This window comes from Vulpes lagopus, chromosome 24 (genome assembly GCF_018345385.1).
Source record: "Vulpes lagopus strain Blue_001 chromosome 24, ASM1834538v1, whole genome shotgun sequence".
Taxonomy (NCBI): Eukaryota; Metazoa; Chordata; class Mammalia; order Carnivora; family Canidae; genus Vulpes; species Vulpes lagopus.
In genome coordinates, this window is record NC_054847.1 from 17,828,082 (window position 1) to 17,846,077 (window position 17,996).

At 35.6% G+C, this 17,996-nt stretch overlaps 1 protein-coding gene across 3 annotated transcripts in view; it reads right to left on the minus strand.

Moving 5' to 3' along the window:
- The window catches only part of ZRANB3 (zinc finger RANBP2-type containing 3), a 310,106-nt gene that overhangs the window by 82,399 nt on the left and 209,711 nt on the right, over positions 1-17,996 (minus strand). For all 3 annotated transcript variants that reach the window (XM_041739422.1, XM_041739421.1, XM_041739420.1), the window contains 2 exons: positions 8,142-8,313; positions 6,659-6,775 (listed from right to left, as the gene is read on the minus strand). In XM_041739422.1, coding sequence (XP_041595356.1) covers positions 6,659-6,775; positions 8,142-8,313 — 289 coding nt within the window. The remainder of the gene's footprint in view (positions 1-6,658; positions 6,776-8,141; positions 8,314-17,996) is intronic.

The following is a 17,996-nucleotide window of genomic DNA, read 5'->3' on the forward strand; positions in this document are numbered from 1 at the left end:
GGAAACATTAAAGGGAAACCTTTAAGCAAAGAGAGAGCCCAAAAGTAACATAGGCCAGAAAGGAAGAGACAATATACAGAAACAGAGACTTTGCAGGTAATATAATGGCACTAAATTCATATCTTTCAATAGTTACTCTGAATGTAAATGGGCTGAATGTCCCAATCAAAAGATGCAGGGTATCAGAGTGGGTAAAATAGCAAGACCCATCAATACAAATGAAAATGAAAACACAACTGTTCAAAACCTTTGGAATGAAGCAAAGGCAGTCCTAAGAGGGAAAGGCAGTCCTAAGTCCTACAAGAGTCCTTGTAGCAATATAAGACTTTCTCAAGAAATAGGAAAGGTCTTAAATACAAAAGCTAACCTTACAGCTAAAGAAGCTGGAGAAAGAATCGCAAATAAAGCCTAAACCCAGTAGGAGAAGAGAATTAATAAAGATTACAGCAGAAATCAATGAAATAGAAACCAAAAGAACAGTAGAACTGATCAACAAAACTAGAAGCTGGTTCTTTGAAAGAATTAATAAAATCAATATCCCCTAGCCAGATTTATCAAAAAGACCCAAATAAACAAAATCATGAATGAAAGAGGAGAGATCACAACCAACACTGAAGAAATACAAACATTATAAGAACGTATTATGAGGAACTATATGCCAACAAATTAGCAATCTGGAAGAAATGGATGATTTCCTAGAAATGTAGAAACTACCAAAACTGAAATAGGAAGAAATAAAAAACCCTAACAGATCTATAACCAGGAAAGAACTGGAAGCAGTCATCAAAAATCTCCCAACAAACAAGAGCCCAGGGCTGGATGGCTTCCCTGGGAAATTCTACCAAACATTTAAAGAAGAATTAATACCTATTTTTCTGAAGCTGTTTCAAAAAATAGAAATGGAAGGAAAACTTCCAAACTCTATGAGGCCAGCATTATCTTGATCCCAAAACCAGACAAGGACCCCACCAAAAAGGAGAATTATAGACCATGGACATGGATGTAGAAATTCTCACCAAGATACTAGCCAATAGGCTCCAACAGTACATTAAAAGGATTATTAACCACAATCAAATGGGATTTATTCCTGGGCTGCACGGGTGGTTCAACATCCACAAATCAATCAATTTGATATACTACATTAATAAAAGAAAGGACAAAAACTATATGTTCCTCTGAATAGATGCAGAAAAAGCATTTGAGAAAGTACAGCATCCTTTCTTGATTTAAACTCTTCACAGTGTAGGGATAGAGGGAACATACCTCAATAAAATAAAAGTGATTATTTGAAAAGCCCAACAGTGAATGTTATTCTCAATGGGGAAAAACTGAGAGCTTTTCCATTAAGGTCAGGAACACGAAAGAGATGTCCACTCTCACCAATACTGTTCAACATAGTACTAGAAGTCCTAGCCTCAGCAATCACACAACAAAGAGAAATAAAAGATATCTGAATCGACAAAGAAGTCAATCTCTTGCTCTTTGCAGATGACATGACACTTTATGTGGAAAACCCAAAAGACTCCACCCAACATTGCTAGAACTCACACAGGAATTTAGCAGAGTACAGGATGTAAAATCAATGTACAGAAATCAGTTGCATTTCTATACACTAACAATGAGAAAGAAGAAAGAGAAATTAAGGAGTTGATCCCATTTACAACTGCACCAAAAACCATAAGAAACCTAGGAATAAACCCAACCAGAGAGGAAAAGGATCTGTGCTCAGAAAATTACAGAACAGTTATGAAAGAAATTGAGGAAAACAAAAAGAAATGGAAAAATGTCCTATGCTCATGGATCGGAAGAACAAATATTAAAATATCTAGAGCAATCTATACATTCAGTGCAATCCCTATCAAAATACATCAACGTTTTTCACAGAGCTGGAACACAAAAATTTGTATGAAACCAGAAAAGACCCCGAATAGCCAAAACAATGTTGAAAAAAAAAAAAAACCCAAAGTGAGTAGCATCACAATTCTGGACTTCAAGCTCTATTCAAAGCTGTGATCATCAAGACAGTATGGTATTGGCACAAAAACAGATAGATAAGTGGAACAGAGCAGAAAACTCAGAAATGGACTTTCAACTCTATGGACTTTCAACTAATCTTCAGCAAAGCAGGAAATAATATCCAATGGAAATTATCTTCTACAAATGGTATTGGAAAAATTGGACAGCCACATTCAGAAGAATGAAACTGGATCATTTACTTACACTATATACAAAAACAGACTCTAAATGGATGAAAGACCTAAATGTAAGACAGGAATCCATCAGAATCCTAGACAAGAACACACTTAACAATATCTGTGACCTCGGCCCCAGCAACTTCTTGCTAGATATGTCTCCAAAGGCAAGGGAAACAAAGGCAAAAATGACCTTTTTGGACTTCATCAAGATAAAAAGCTTCTGCACAGCAAAGGAAGCAGTTAACAAAACCAAAAGACAACCAACAGAATGGCAGAAGATATTTGCAAATGTTTTATCAGATAAAGTGCATTGTGGGACACCTGGGTGGCTCTGCGGTTGAGCATCTGTCTTTGGCTCAGGGCATGATCCCGGGGTCCTCGGACCGAGTCCCACACTGGGCTCCCTGCATGGAGCCAGCCTCTCCTTCTGCCTGCGTCTCTGCCTCTCTCTCTGTGTCTTTCATGAATAAATAAATAAAATCTTTTTTTAGAAAAGATAAAGCACTTTGTATCCAAAATCTATAAAGAACTCATGAAACTCAATACACAGCAACAAATAATCTAATCAATAAATGGGCAGAAGACACGAACAGACATTTCTCCAAAGAAGACATACAAATGGCCAATAGACCCATGAAAAAATGCTCAACATCACTCAGCATCAGGGAAATACAAACCAAAACCACAATTAAGGCAGCCCGGGTGGATCAGCAGTTTAGCACCACCTTCAACCCAGGGTGTGGTCCTGAGGTCCTGGGATCAAGTTCCGCATTGGGCTCCCTGCGTGGAGTCTGCTTTTCCCTCTGCTAGTGCCTCTGCCTCTCTCTCTCTCTGTGTCTCTCATGAATAAAAAACAAACAAACAAACAAACAAACAAAAAACCCCCAAAAAACAACAACAAAGAAACCACGATAAGATACTACTTCACACTGGTCAGAATGGCTAAAATTAACAAGTCAGGAAATGATAGATGTTGGCACAGATGTGGAGAAAGGGGAACCCTGTTACATGGTTGGTGGAAATGCAACCTGGTGCAGCCACTCTGGAAAAGAGTATGGAAGTTCTTCTTCAAAAAGTTGAAAATAGAGCTACCCTATCACCCAGCAATTGCACTACTACGTATTTACCACAAAGATACAAGTGTAGAGTGATTCAAGGGGTCACCTGCACCCCAATGTTCATAGCAGCAATGTCCACAATAGCCAAACTATGGAAAGAGCCCAGATGTCTATCAACAGATGAATGTATAAAGAAGAAATGGTGGATCTATATAATGGAATACTACTCAGCCATCAGAAAAATGAAATTTTGCCATTTGCAATGATGTGGATAACTAGAGGGTACCATGCTCAGCAAAATCAGTTCATCAGAGAAAGACAATTATCATATGATCTCACTCATATGATTTTAAGAATTTAAGGAACAAAACAGAGGATTATAGGGGAAGGGAGGGAAAAATAAAACAAGATGAAATCAGAGGGGAGACAAATCACAAGAGAAACTTAATCATAGGAAACAAACAGGGTTACTGGAAGGGAGGGGGCTGGGGGTATGGGGTAATTGGTTGATGGACTTAAAGAGGGCATGTGTTATAATGAGCACTGGGTGTTATATAAGAATGATGAATCATTGACCTCTACCTCTTATACCAATAATACATTATATGTTAATTAATTGAATTTAAGTAAAAAAAGAAATATTTACAAGTGCATAAAAAGAGATGAAATAACTAGAGTAAATCTGGCAAAATGTATTCATTGAAACTAGAAAATATGGCTGGGGGAAATGAAAGAAGACACTCTTTCCATGGGAAAGGAAATTCAATACTATTAAGAAGTCAATTCTTCCAAATGAATTTATAAATTCAAAACAACTCCAATCAAAACTGCACATACTTAAAAAGCTAATTCTAAACCTCATAAAGAAAAGCAAAAGACTTACAGCAGACAGAATAATTTTGAAATAAAGTAGGAGTGAACACCATGTGATTTCAAGCTTTGTTAGAAAGGTACAGGAACCAGATACTGTAGTATTATGTCAAATTAGATGTATGGGTCAATGAAACAGACCAGAGTTCAGAAACAGACCCACATATATATGACCAAATGATTTTTTTATGAAGGTGCTAAGATGTGTCAATGAGAGAAAAATGGTTTACAATAATGAATATTAATTGAAAACTGAAAATCCACACGCAAAATAAATAAGCAAATAAAATCCACCCAGACCAAAACAACCAGATCTCTATCCTTAACTTGGTACCACATAAAAAAATTAACTCAAAATAGTTCTAGGCCTACTTATATAAGCTAAAGATATAGCACTTTTAGAAGAAAACATGGTAGAAGATGTTTGTGAACATGGAATAAGCAAAAATTAATTAGGACTTAAATAGCACAAAATATGAAAGAAAAAATAATAAACTGGACTGTTTCAAAATTTAAAATTTCTGTTCTCTGAAAGACAATGTCGAGACAATAAAATGCAAACTACAGACTTGGAAGAAATACTTTGAAAAGGCCTATATGTTAAAGGACTTGTTTCTACAATATATATATAAACAATATGAGCACATCTATCTCTGTAGGGAACTAGAAACATAATACCAATTAAAAAATATATATATTATATATAATATATAAGTCACCACTAGTCTGTGGTGACTAGTGGCTCAGTGGGTTGAGCATTTGACTTTTGATTTCAGCTCAGGTCATGATCTCAGAATTATGGGAGCCATATCAGGCTCCATGCTCAGTGGGGAGTTGACTTGAGATTCTGTCTCTCCCTCTCCCTCTGCTCACCTCCCCTGCCCCATGCTCTCTCTCACTAAAATAAATAAACCTTAAAAAAAGAGAACTCTTATAATCCAATATAAATATGGACTTGGTATGCACAGACTATATGATATATAACAGATATATGATATCTATTGTAGATATAAACACATGAAAATATGCTATCATTAGACATTAGGAGAAGGCGAATTAAAATAACAAGGAGATACCAGTACATACCTGGAAAATAGCTAAAATTAAAAAGACTGACAATACCAAGTACTGACAAAGATGTAGAATCATTGGGAACTCTCATACATTGCTACTAGGAATGCAAAATGGCAAAGTACTTGAAAAACAATTTGGCAGCTTTTTATAAAATTTAACCTGTGCCTTTCATGTGACCCAACAGTCCCATTCCCAGTTATTTACTCAAGTAAATGAAAATCTGTTCATACAAAGACCTGTACATGAATGATCATAACAGTTTTACTTATAATGGCCCAAACTGATAAGATCCCAAAATGGCCACTATCTGGTGAAGGAAAAAAACTGTTATATGGGCAGCCCTAGTGGTGCAGTGGTTTAGCGCCGCCTGCAGCCCGGGGTGTGATCCTGGAGACCCGGAATCGAGGCCTATGTCGGGCTCCCTGCATGGAGCCTGCTTCTCCCTCTGCCTGTGTCTCTGCCTCTCTCTGTCTCTCTCTCTCTTTCTCTGAATAAATAAATAAATCTTAAAAAAAATCCTGTATATATCTGTACACTGGAACATTATTCAGAAATAAAAATGAAGAAACTAATTACATATGCAAACCATGGATCAATATTCAAAAGCTTTTTGCTAAATGAAAGAAGCCAGACATAAGGCTACATACTATTTGATTCCATTTTTGGAACATTTAGGAAAATGCAAAACTACAGTGATAGAAAGCATAACTGAGACTGCAGAGGTGCAGAAAGCAGGTATGAGGGAGATGACTACAAAGGTGAACCAGGGAACTTTTGGGCAAATGGAAATATCCTTTATCTTGAGTGTACTAGCAACTTACTCTGTGTATTTGTCAAACGTCATCAAGCTATATATTTTAAAAGGACAAATTTCCCTGAATGTGAAAAAAAAATTATCTTATAAAAAAAATCTCAGAATTGGAAAGGAGTGACACTCATTAGCATGTCTAAGTTCTACGATGCTAGTAAAAACAACGTGTGATGAACCTACTTTATATTCACACTGAGAATTAAAAACTCTAACACCTCTAATTTGCACTTTCAGACAAACAATATGAGCACATCTATCTCTGTAGGGAACTAGAAACATAATACCAATTAAAAATGATTGACTTAAATAAAAAACATTATTTGTGTCAATTATGTAGCAAAGACCACAGAAAAATCTGATGACAAAGATGAATATATGTATATTCTTTAAATGAGAACATGTAAAGCATATCATATTCCCTCATCAAAGTGTACCCATATATTGGAAAGAATCAATAAATAGATCTGTATAATGGTCTCCATATACTATTGTTTACTTAGAATATATCCAAATTTTTCCATAACAGAGAATTAAAAAATTAAATGGCTAAGGCATGTTACAGTATGCAAATAAGCTGTTTAAATAAAAGCATTAAAATACATTAAACAATTTGTATCAAGACAAACACATGATGTCCCAACAAAGATTACCTTGGCAATAGCTGTTTGTTTAAACATGCGAGTAATCAATCCCATGACAGTCTTAGTGGCTCCTGAATTTGGAGCTTTCATTAATTTTTCCCATTCTTCAAAGCTGCTATTCAATTCCTATGCGGGAGAAAATAACAATGTTTAGAAATATGGCATAAAGAACAGAACAGGGATGCCTGGGTGGCTTAGTTGGTTAAGTGTCTGACTCTTGATTTTGGCTCAGGTCACGATCTCATAGTCATGGGATAGAGCCCCACATCAGGCTTGGAGTTCAGTGCGAAGTCTGCTTTGGATTCTTTTCCCTTCCTTCTCCCTTCCACTCTGCCCCTCTCTGACTGCACATTCTTTATCTCTCAAATACACAAATAAACAAAAATTTTTTTAAAAAAGAATAGAACAATTAATAAAATAATGAATTTTGTCCTACTTTTTTCTTTTCTTTTCTTTGTAAAGATATGAAAACAAACTCCCAAAGATACCAATGTATTCATTTAAAAGCATCAATATGGAGATAGGTCAGTCACATGTTCACACCAAAGACAGAAACCAACGAAAGCTGTGGGTGAAAGCCAAGCCCTTTGCTAACACCACAAATCAAACAATTAGAGATTCCCCTTAAGGAAAAACATTTTGTAAAGTTAAAAAAAAAGTTTGCATACATAAGAAAGGAAATAATGAAAATGTATATGGTAGCAAAGTATTTTCATAATGAGATATGATTTCATTTAAATAAGCATAAAGACTTGAAGAATATTAGCTGAAGAATAATGTAATATAATCATATAGTCTTATTTTTCTTTCTAATGCTAACATAGTGGATAAAGAAAATCAGGTTATTCTTTTATTACCAGTAATATATTGCTCAGTGTTTACAAAATGTCTACTTTAAGCTTTCAAAATCAAACAATGCAATAAGTAGTCTTTGTCAACAAAACCTTGTCCAGATTTAAAGAAATTTCAGAGAATATATAAGCACTGTACTCCATAAAAGTAAATGTAGGTAAGGATTAGGTAAAATACAATATGGCTTTCTAATATATGGACCTTCACATCCTCCAACATGATCATAGAGTTTTCAGATCTCAAAAAGATGCCCATATCCAAGTTATTCTAGAAGATAGCTCATACTTGAAAAAAATCCTAGAGCAAGAAACACAACTTCCCTTCCTAATTATTGGGCTTGACACCCTATAGGTACTTAGAACTCTTACTACTAAATCTTCCTTGCAGGTGAGGTGCTTTTAATCTAGACTGAACAGAAATAATCTTTTTAAATCAGTAGGACACTGATTCTTTTCACATTATTTGATGATTTAAATTAAATATTTCCTATTCTCCTGAAATGATACAAAGCCAGTTCATATGTTCTATTAATTAATCCTATTTTAAGAAAACAGACCTTTCCTTCTATCAAATATCAGTATGTATAATCTTTCATTAACATGACTTAAAGTAAGACTTTGAATCAAACAATCATTCTCACCTTGGCAGCTGCTGATGGAAGATCAAAGGGAATACGCTGTCTGACTTTAGGGGGCAGCTGGGTTAAAACATCATTCTTCAATCTTCTGATCATTATGTTACTTAATAGCTGATGAAGTTCATTCAGATTTGATGCTCCTCTGCAATCCCACTGAGGCCTTCTACCAAAAAATCTGTTAATATGAAGAAAAACCATGTAGCAAAGCTAAATGTTAGGAATAGGAAAACAATTTATCCATTTTTTTTTCCTTTTAATGATAAGGAGCCATCACACTGTTTTTCTGTTACTTCTGAATGCAAATCAGTTTCTAAAAGCTCAGCTTGAGAAAGAGTAATGAGAATGATTACACATCATACTCAGCCATAGAAAATGTTAATTGTCTAATGTACTGTTTACACTGAGTTAATGCAAGGCTAGAATGAACTGAAAACTGTAAGTATCACTGGCATTTTGGGTGGGCTTACAAATAGTGTGCCTAGCAGGTCTAGCCCCAATTAGGCACTGACTGCTAGTACACCAGCTAGTCTACATAACAGTCAAACCACCTAAAACCCTTCCATATCCTCTAAGAGAAGGTATCTCCCAACAAGCTGTTAGGCATAGCAGATTCATCTCTTGGTGTTCACTTGGCCTTTGAAACCACTGGATACACAGTAAAGGAATTAGGAGAAAAAAAAAAAAAAAGGACAGAATCCCACCATGAAAGAGAGAATGGTGAAACATAGTATAAAAAATTTCAACAAACGTTTAGAAGTCGATGTTGACAGATAAGTGGTAGCTGACTTGGCAAAAGAAAAGCAGCCGCAACTTAATATGCTTGCAAAAGTGAACATGTCCTCTAGACTTTTGAGAAGACTGGGAGTTGGAAGCACCAAACACTGACGGCAGGCGTGAAGACAAGGGTTGGAATCTATTTGATCTATTAAACTTAGGCATCAAGACAGCTGGCCTACTAACATTTCCCCCATCATTGTGACAACCCAAAACTTACTCAAAAAATTTCTAATCATCTCCTAGGGGCCCATACTATTGAAGATAGCTGGTAGAGAATAATTAACAACAGGAAAACTCCTGTTAGGTTCTATCATGATTACTGATACTGATAATTAAATGACTATTTATTTTAATGGCATTTTGGTGATATTTTAGCACAACAGTGTCAACTGGAGAAATCTGAAATTCGTTAACATTAATTTTTTAAATTACATACATTTTGATAACAAACATACAAGAATAGTATAGACAAAGAAACATGTAAAAACATGCACTTGGAGGTGTCTGGGTGGCTCAGTAGGTTAAGCATTTGCCTTTGGCTCAGGACATGATCCCAGGGTCCTGGGACTGAGCCCCATGTCAGGCTCCCTGCTTAAGAGGGAGTCTGCTTCTCTCTCTCCCTCTGCCTCTCTCTCCACAACTTGTGCGCTCTATCACTCTCAAATAAATAAAATAGTAAAAAAAAAAAAAAAAAAAAAAAAACAAAACCATACACTTGCATGTAGAATTAGAAAAATTGAGTGAATATATGCCACTATTATCTGATAAAATTATAGACACTGCTCAGTTGTGATCAAAAACAAATTTGTTTAAAAAAAGCTAAGTGCTGGCATTGTAAAAAAGATTTACTAGACTTATTTATACTTTTCATATATCATATTACTGGGAGTTTGACTTCCTTTAATGTTTTATGTCTATTAATATTAAAAATTCACACACTACAGAAACTGGAAAAATAACTTGCCAATACCCAATTATGTCACCATTTTTTCCATTCACAATCATAGTACTTAAGTTACATTTTGACCTTATGGAAAAAAAAATCTAATGTTTAGAACTACCAATGATGGGAAAAAGAGGTAGGATCTTTTATTTTTTGAGAATGAAATGTTTACAATTAAAATCAAATATTTAGCATGCTCTCCACTTATGCAATATATTCTGCAAGAATACAACATGCTAATGGAAGTTTTCTGGCACAATTGTACCACACTGGTATGGACAACACACAGATGTCTTCAAACAGGCCAACCATAGAGGCTGCACTTGCCTGCTTCAGACCACCGATATTCTTGCTCCAAAAGGGCAGGTCTGTTTATAAGTCAGAGCAATCTAACTTCAGATGCCACTACACTTGTAACAAACTTGTGACAAAAAGGTTATTTCACTCTTCCAGAAGAGGATGAACTACAAGAAACTTTTGTAGCCAGTTGCCTCCTAGGTGTCTTACCACTGATTGACTGTAAGCCCTATGCTTGGATTAGAGAAATCCTTTCTCCCAACACCTTTCTCTTTAGGCTGGAGTCAGACTGCTAGAGGTTGCAATGACTCTAAAGAGTACTGTGCTGAATCTCCTGCTTCAAGTTTGGATTGCAAAGGGGAAATGAAATGGGGAGGAAAGGCTAAAAGAAATGCCATCTATAAATGTCTACTCCCTTCCTGCTAAAATTGATGGTAACTATATATACTTTTGAAGTAGCCTATTCTTTTATTTAAGCAGTTTTATTGAAATATAATTCATAATGTCATATAATTCACCCCTTTAAAGTATATAATTCAATGGTTTCTCATATACTCTCAAATATGTACAACCATTATAGTAAATGTTAGAACATTTTCAACATCTCAAGAAGGAACCCCATAATCTTTAGCTATCACTCCCTTAATCACTGGCCTGCCTGCCAGCTCTAAGCAATCCTTAATCAAATTCCTATCTCAAAAGATTTTCCTAAACTTTCATATACACAAACTCAGATACTAGATATTCTTTTTGATTATCTCCTTTCACTTTTCTTTCACAGTTTTTTTCAAGGTTCATCCATGCTGTAGCATGTATTCATTCTTTTGTAAGGCCAAATAATATTCCATTATATGGAGAAACCACTATTATTTATCCATTTATCTGTTGACAGACATTTTAGTTGTTTCCCACTTTTTGACTTTTTTAAAAATTTATTTATTTATTTGAGAGAGAGAGAGAATATGTGTGTGAGACAGAGTGATTACAAGTAGGGGGGAGGGGCAGAGGGAGAAGTAGGCTCCCAGCTGAGCAGGGAGACCAATGTGGGACTCAATCCCAGGACTCTGGGATCATGATCTGAGTTGAAGGTAGAAGCCCAACCAACTGAGTCACCGAGGCGCCTCCAACTTTTGGCTTTTAAATAATAAAACCAACAACAAAACAAAATCGAACCTAACCAGTCTTTCCTTACTAGGATCTGTTTGCCATTTACTTTCATTGTATCCACATGAACTTACTTTTAACCAAAAGGCTGCCTATAGCATTAAGCTGTTGTTTTTTAAATTTTTAAAACTATATTTTTATTTTTTTTTAAAGATTTATTTATTTATTCATGAGAAACAGAGAGAGACAGAGACATAGGAAGAGAGAGAAGCAGGCTCCCCATAGGGAGCCCGATGAGGGACTCGATCCAGGATCCCAGGATCACACTCTGAGCCAAAGGCAGATGCTCAACTGCTGAGCCAACCAGGTGTCCCTTAAAACTATATTTTCAAATAATACTTTTATTGAAGTAATACATGCACAGAGTTAAAAAAGAAAAATTTCAAACGATTTTGATCAGTAAGTCCAGGTTTTGATATATTCTCCCTGCTTCAAAGTCAAGATAACTAATATATAGAGAAAACAAAAACCCAAATTTGGGGACAAAGAAGATGAATGTCTCTGTAGTCTAGAAACAGAACAAAAATGTAAAGAAGAGAACAGGGTTGAAGACATCAATCTGCTTGTTTTATGTCTAAGAGCAGGCAGTGAGAAACAAGAACCAGGGTTATAAAGAGAAAGTATTTTTCTGTACAGTTTTAATATACAATAAATTTTCCAAGAACTGCAAATGCTGTTAATTCCACAGAATATTGTATATTCTTATGTTTGAAATGTAACTCTGAGTTGCTTGCCAATTTGGAAAAATCATATTGTTAACACCATGACTGTGGTAGCTGACCTGCAAACATATACAGATGTATTAGCTTACATTTCTAGAGCAGGTGTTCATAATGATTCTAACATATATCAAATTTCATTACTTAAATGATTCATGCCTTTCCACTTTAATATCACTGATATTCACACATTTGTAACAGTATAGTTGGAACAGTTTTCCTCTTAATGGTGTGTAAAATAATAGTACATATAATTAAGGCAGTCATAAATTCAATAACATCCAGCATCCAATATGTATATAAATATACATATTTTGTTCTTATTTTAAATTGCCTTCTAGTGTAGTCATTCCTACCTATTTACATCCTAAAGTACATATTATTTTATTTTAGTTTGTATAATTTTTATTTCTCCTCTATGTAATACTGGGGTTTTATTAGTTTTTTGGAACATACATAAAGAGAGAGATTACTGTATCTATGAATTTCATTTAAGTATTATAACGGGAGCAGTATACAGCATTTATTACTAAAAAAGTAAACATTAGGTCTATTAGGGCAAAAAACACTGCTCTACAATACAACCATTTCCCTGTCCCCATTATGGTCACTTACAAGTATCATGCAACTAATTCACAAGACTAAGTTCTGAGGAAAAACAATGCGTGTGTGTGTGTTTGTGTATATTTAATGTACTTCAATCTTTAACACAAATTAAATTTTAAAAAGCCCCCAAGGAGCAATAAAGACAGAAAAAAACCCCACAACATTTTAAGATGAATGTATAAAATTTTCCATGCGATAAGTTAGAAAACTACAAGTATTCTGAAGGTCAATGTAACTTGACATCCAAGACTACTTAGCTACAAAGATCCAAGAAATGGGATAAACTTGTTGAGTCACTATGTTGTATGTCTGAAACTAATGTAGTAGCATTGTATGTCAACTAAATAGAATGGTGACTCTGATCACCATAAATAAAATGTAAAGAAATACTTCCTAAGATAAAAGAGATATTAAACGGAACTCATAAGGTCAAATTGTCTTCAGTGGAGTAAGTATATCCCAGGGTATGTTAGTTGCTATTTACCACACCCATCTCTGACCATTCTAATCTCTCCTACATAATACTAAGAATAAACTTCCTTTTTTTTTTTATTTTATTATTTATGATAGTCACAGAGAGAGAGAGAGAGAGAGAGAGAGGCAGAGACACAGGCAGAGGGAGAAGCAGGCTGCATGCACCGGGAGCCCGACGTGGGATTCGATCCCAGGTTTCCAGGATCGCGCCCTGGGCCAAAGGCAGGCGCCAAACCGCTGCGCCACCCAGGGATCCCAAGAATAAACTTCCTAAAATGTAAATTATCTAAGCTTAAAAACCTTCAACAGGAGACTTCTGGTTTCCAGTTGAGCATGTAACGAGCTTAGAAGTTAACAATCCATCCTAACAAGCAAAAATCTAAACAAATTCTTCTTAGATTTGTCAGAGAAGTGAGGTCACAGGGCAAACCACTGCCCCCCAAATTGGAAAGACATACAGGTGGATACAGAGAATCACAAGGGACCAGAGCAGAAGCCGTGGAAAAAAACTTCCATGGAAACCAGCAGCAGAATAAGCAAATCTAAACTGTAACTGATGAATTGCTGGAAGCTCACTGGGAACAACTCTGAGTTAAAAACTCTAGGGGGATCCAGTCGCAGGGGACCCCCAGACTTGTGTGGGTTTTACCTACAGAAGCTCTACAGTGAATGAATATAAGATAAAAATCCTCTGATGTTTCTGGCATGGAGAAAAGAAAAGGAACAATTTTGAAATATTTCAGGCCATTCTGTTCTTAACAAGGCCTGTATTTAAGAAAAAGTATTTTATTGGAGCTTAACCTGCTAGGATTTTATCAGAGCCTGACTGCTCTAAAAAGAAGGGAAATATCCAACTTTGTTTCCTTCTAGCCATCCTTTCCTGACTAAGGGGGGAAAAGCCACTGAGAAGCACTGATTTATTTCACAGTCCAGGGGCATAAGTTCAAAAAAAGATTGAGACCTATAGACTATAGAAGGCTTCCCCTCCCTCTACAACATACATCACTACATTATTAGAAGCCATTTTCTGAAGTTCTCTTCACTCAATCACATCCACTTTTCAACAAAAAAAAAAAACTACAAGGCATACTGAAACATAAAAAATAGTCTGAAGAGACTGAATAAGCATCAGAATCGGAGTTATTATGGCAGGAATGCTAGAATTTTTTTAAGAGACGATAAATATGATAAAAGTATTAACAGGAAAAGTAAAAAACAAGAATAGATGGATAATATATACAGAGACATGAAAATTCTAAGAAAGAATGAAAAAAAATGCTAAAGACCATAAACACTATAACACAATCTATGAAAGAAGTAATTAATGAGTGGGACCATTAAAATAAAAACAGGGATCCCTGGGTGGCGCAGCGGTTTAGCACGTGTCTTTGGCCCAGGGCGCGATCCTGGAGACCCGGGATCGAATCCCACATCGGGCTCCCGGTGCATGGAGCCTGCTTCTCCCTCTGCCTGTGTCTCTGCCTCTCTCTCTCTGTGTGACTATCATAAATAAATAAAATTTAAAAAAAATTTATAAAATAAAAACATTCTGCTCTATGAAAGACAATTTAAGAGAAATGAAAAGATAAGCCACAGATTGGGGGCAATATTTCCAAAAGATATATCTGTGAAGGACTATTTTCCAAAATATAGAAAGAACTCTTAAAACAGTAAGAAAAATGAACAACCTGATTTAAAAAATGGCAAAAGATGTAGATGTAAATGTAGATGTCATCACACCAAAGAAGATATACAGATTCCAAGAAAGCATATGAAATGATGTACAAAATTATAAATCATTAGAGAAATACAACATAAAACAACAATGAGATATCCATATATACCTATTAGAATGGCTAAAGTCTCAAACACTGGGATGCCTGGGTGGCTCAGTGGTTGAGCATCTGTCTTTGGCTCAGGGTGTGGTCCTAGAGTCGAGGGATCGAATCCCGCATTGAGCTCCCCACGGGAAGCCTGCTTCTCCCTCTGCCTATGTCTTCGCCTCTGTGTGTCTCATGAATAAATAAATAAAATCTTTAGGAAAAAAAAATCTCAAACACTAACAACACCAAATGCCGACAAGGATATGGAACAAGAAATCTCATTCATTGTTAGAGGGAATGTAAAATGGTAAAGCCACTTTGGGAGAATATTTGGCAGTTTCTTACAAAACTAAACATAGTCTTACTATACATATACCAGTCATGCTCGTTGGTAACGTCTAAACAAAAACCTGCATATGAATGCTATTGCCAAACTGCCAAAACTTAGGAGGAACCAAGATATACTTCAGTAGGTGAATGGGCAAGCAGTGGTACATCCCAGCAGTGGAATATTATTACACACTAGACAAGAATGAGCTATCAAGCCATGACAAGACATGGAGGAAACTTAAATGATTATTACTAAGTCAAAGAAGTCAATCTGAAAAAGCTATATACTATGTGATTCCAACTATTAAAGAGTCCCTAAAAGGCAAAACTATGGAAGTAATAAAAGATAAATGGTTGCTAGAAGTTATAGAGGAAGGAGGGACGAGTAGGCAAAGCACAGAAAAATTTTCAGGCAGTTAAAGTACTCCATGTGATGATACTACAATGGTAGATACATGCTTTATATCTTTGTCAAAACCCACAGAATGTATAATACCAAGAATGAACCGAAATGTAAACCATGGTCACAAGGTAATAGTAGTGAGTCAATGCAGCTGCATTAACTATACCAAATGTACCACTGTGGTGCAGAATTTAATAATGAGGGAGTTTTTACATTTTTGAGGATACGGGGTATATGGAAACTGTACTTTCCACTCAATTTTGCTGTGAACCCACATGTGCTCTTAAGAAACAGTTTATGAATTAAAAAAAAAAAGTGGTGGGGGAGGGCTGCATATATCAATCTCTCCCCTCCATAATCCCCAAATTCCCTTCCCAAAGCCCACTGAATCTATGGATCTTCTTAGTTAAGAATGGCTGTGCTGATGTCAGATTGCCTAGGATCTTGAGCTGAAGGTCTTTAAAGTGTCCAGAGCCAAAAATTTTCAAAGGCTTAGGAAGATTTTAAAAATAGGAGAAATAAAGAAAAATCCCAAACCCAAAAAATCCCCCCAAATGCCAATAGCATCAGTTCCAATGATAACAGTATAATCAAGTATACTCTATGAAGTGATAAAGTACCACTATCATCTTTATTTTATGAACAAGGAAGTAGAAGCATAGAAAGGTTGAAAAATTTGTCCAAGCTCTCAAGGATGGTAACAGCAGTACTAGGATTCAAACTTGGCAGTCAGAATTCAAAGTCCTGCTTGAATAAAATCCCATCTTTGATATAATAATATGAAAATCATATTGAGACACCTGGGTGGCTCAGTGGTTGAGTGTCTGCCTTTGGCTCAGGGCATGATCCCAAGGTCCAGGACTGAGTCCCGCATTGGGCTCCATACAGGAAGCTTGCTTTTCTCTCTGCCTATGTCTCTGCCTCTCTCTCTGTGTCTCTCATGAATGAATGAATAAAATCTTTTTTTAAAAAAAGAAAATAATATTTAATATGGAATTGGGATTATTTAACTATGCCAGAGTTCATTTGTGTATGTGTTTTGGAGGGGAAGGTATAAAAAAGCCAGGAGATTCTGAAACTAGGAAACATTCCTGACTTCAGATCTTGTCCTTTTCTTTCTTAACTCTCAGTTTCCAAAATGTGTGAAAGGAAGGTCCTCTATTTTAGACAAATGATTGAATAAAAGGTAGGTTGTACCAAATATGAACTATTAAGCAACTCTTCATAAGAACCAAGCATAGGTTGGAGAGAATCTGAGAATATTTTTTGCAAATCATATTTCGGACAAGGGATTAATATTCAAAATATATAAAAAAACTCGATAGAACTTAACAACAACAAAACAACCTGGTTAAAAAAAAGGCAGAGGATCTAAGTAGACATTTTCCAAAGAAGACATACAGCTGACCAACAGGCACATGAAATGATGTTCAACATCACTAAATTACTAGGGAAATGCAAATCCAAACCACTACGAGATATTATCTCATACCTGATGGTATGGCTATTATCAAAAAGACCAGAAATAGTGTTAAAGAGGATGTAGAGAAAAGAGAACTCTCATATTCTGTTGGTGGGAATGTATAATGGTCTAGTTACTATGGGACACAGTATTCCTTAAAAAATTAAGACTAGACCTACCATATGATCTAGCTATTCTACTTCTGGGTATTTATGCAAAAAATACACAAATGCTGATTCAAAAAGATACATACATTCCTATGTTCACTTCAGTATTATTTACAATAGCTGAGAAATGGATATGTCCTTTGATGGAAGATGTGATATGTATACACATACACACACAGACACACACACACAATGGACTACTACTCAGCCACAAAAAAAATAGTGAAATCTTGCTGTTTGTGACAACATGGTTTAATCTTCAAGGTACTATGCTAAATGAAATGTCACACAGGGAATGGCCATGGGGGAGTGGGAAAAATGGGTGAAGAGGATCAATTGTATGGTGATAGATGGTAACTGGAGTTTTGGTGGTGATTCTTGCATACAGATGTTTAATATAATGTTGTACACTTGAAGCTTATATAATGTTACATACCAATTTTATCTCAATTAAAAAGAAATTTATAAATCTTCCCATGTCTCCAAATCCAAGAAAATAACACATTTTTATTAACTGACCATTGGACACACATCTATAATGCCTTTTCTACATTTTCTACTGCTTATACTTTGATTGCCTCTTCACATGACAACCTTGTACCTACAAAGAAATATAATTCAGACTTGAACTAAGCATGGATGATCAAATTTTATTATTGTTACTTTTTAAAAGTTTCTTTCAGGTTTGTAACT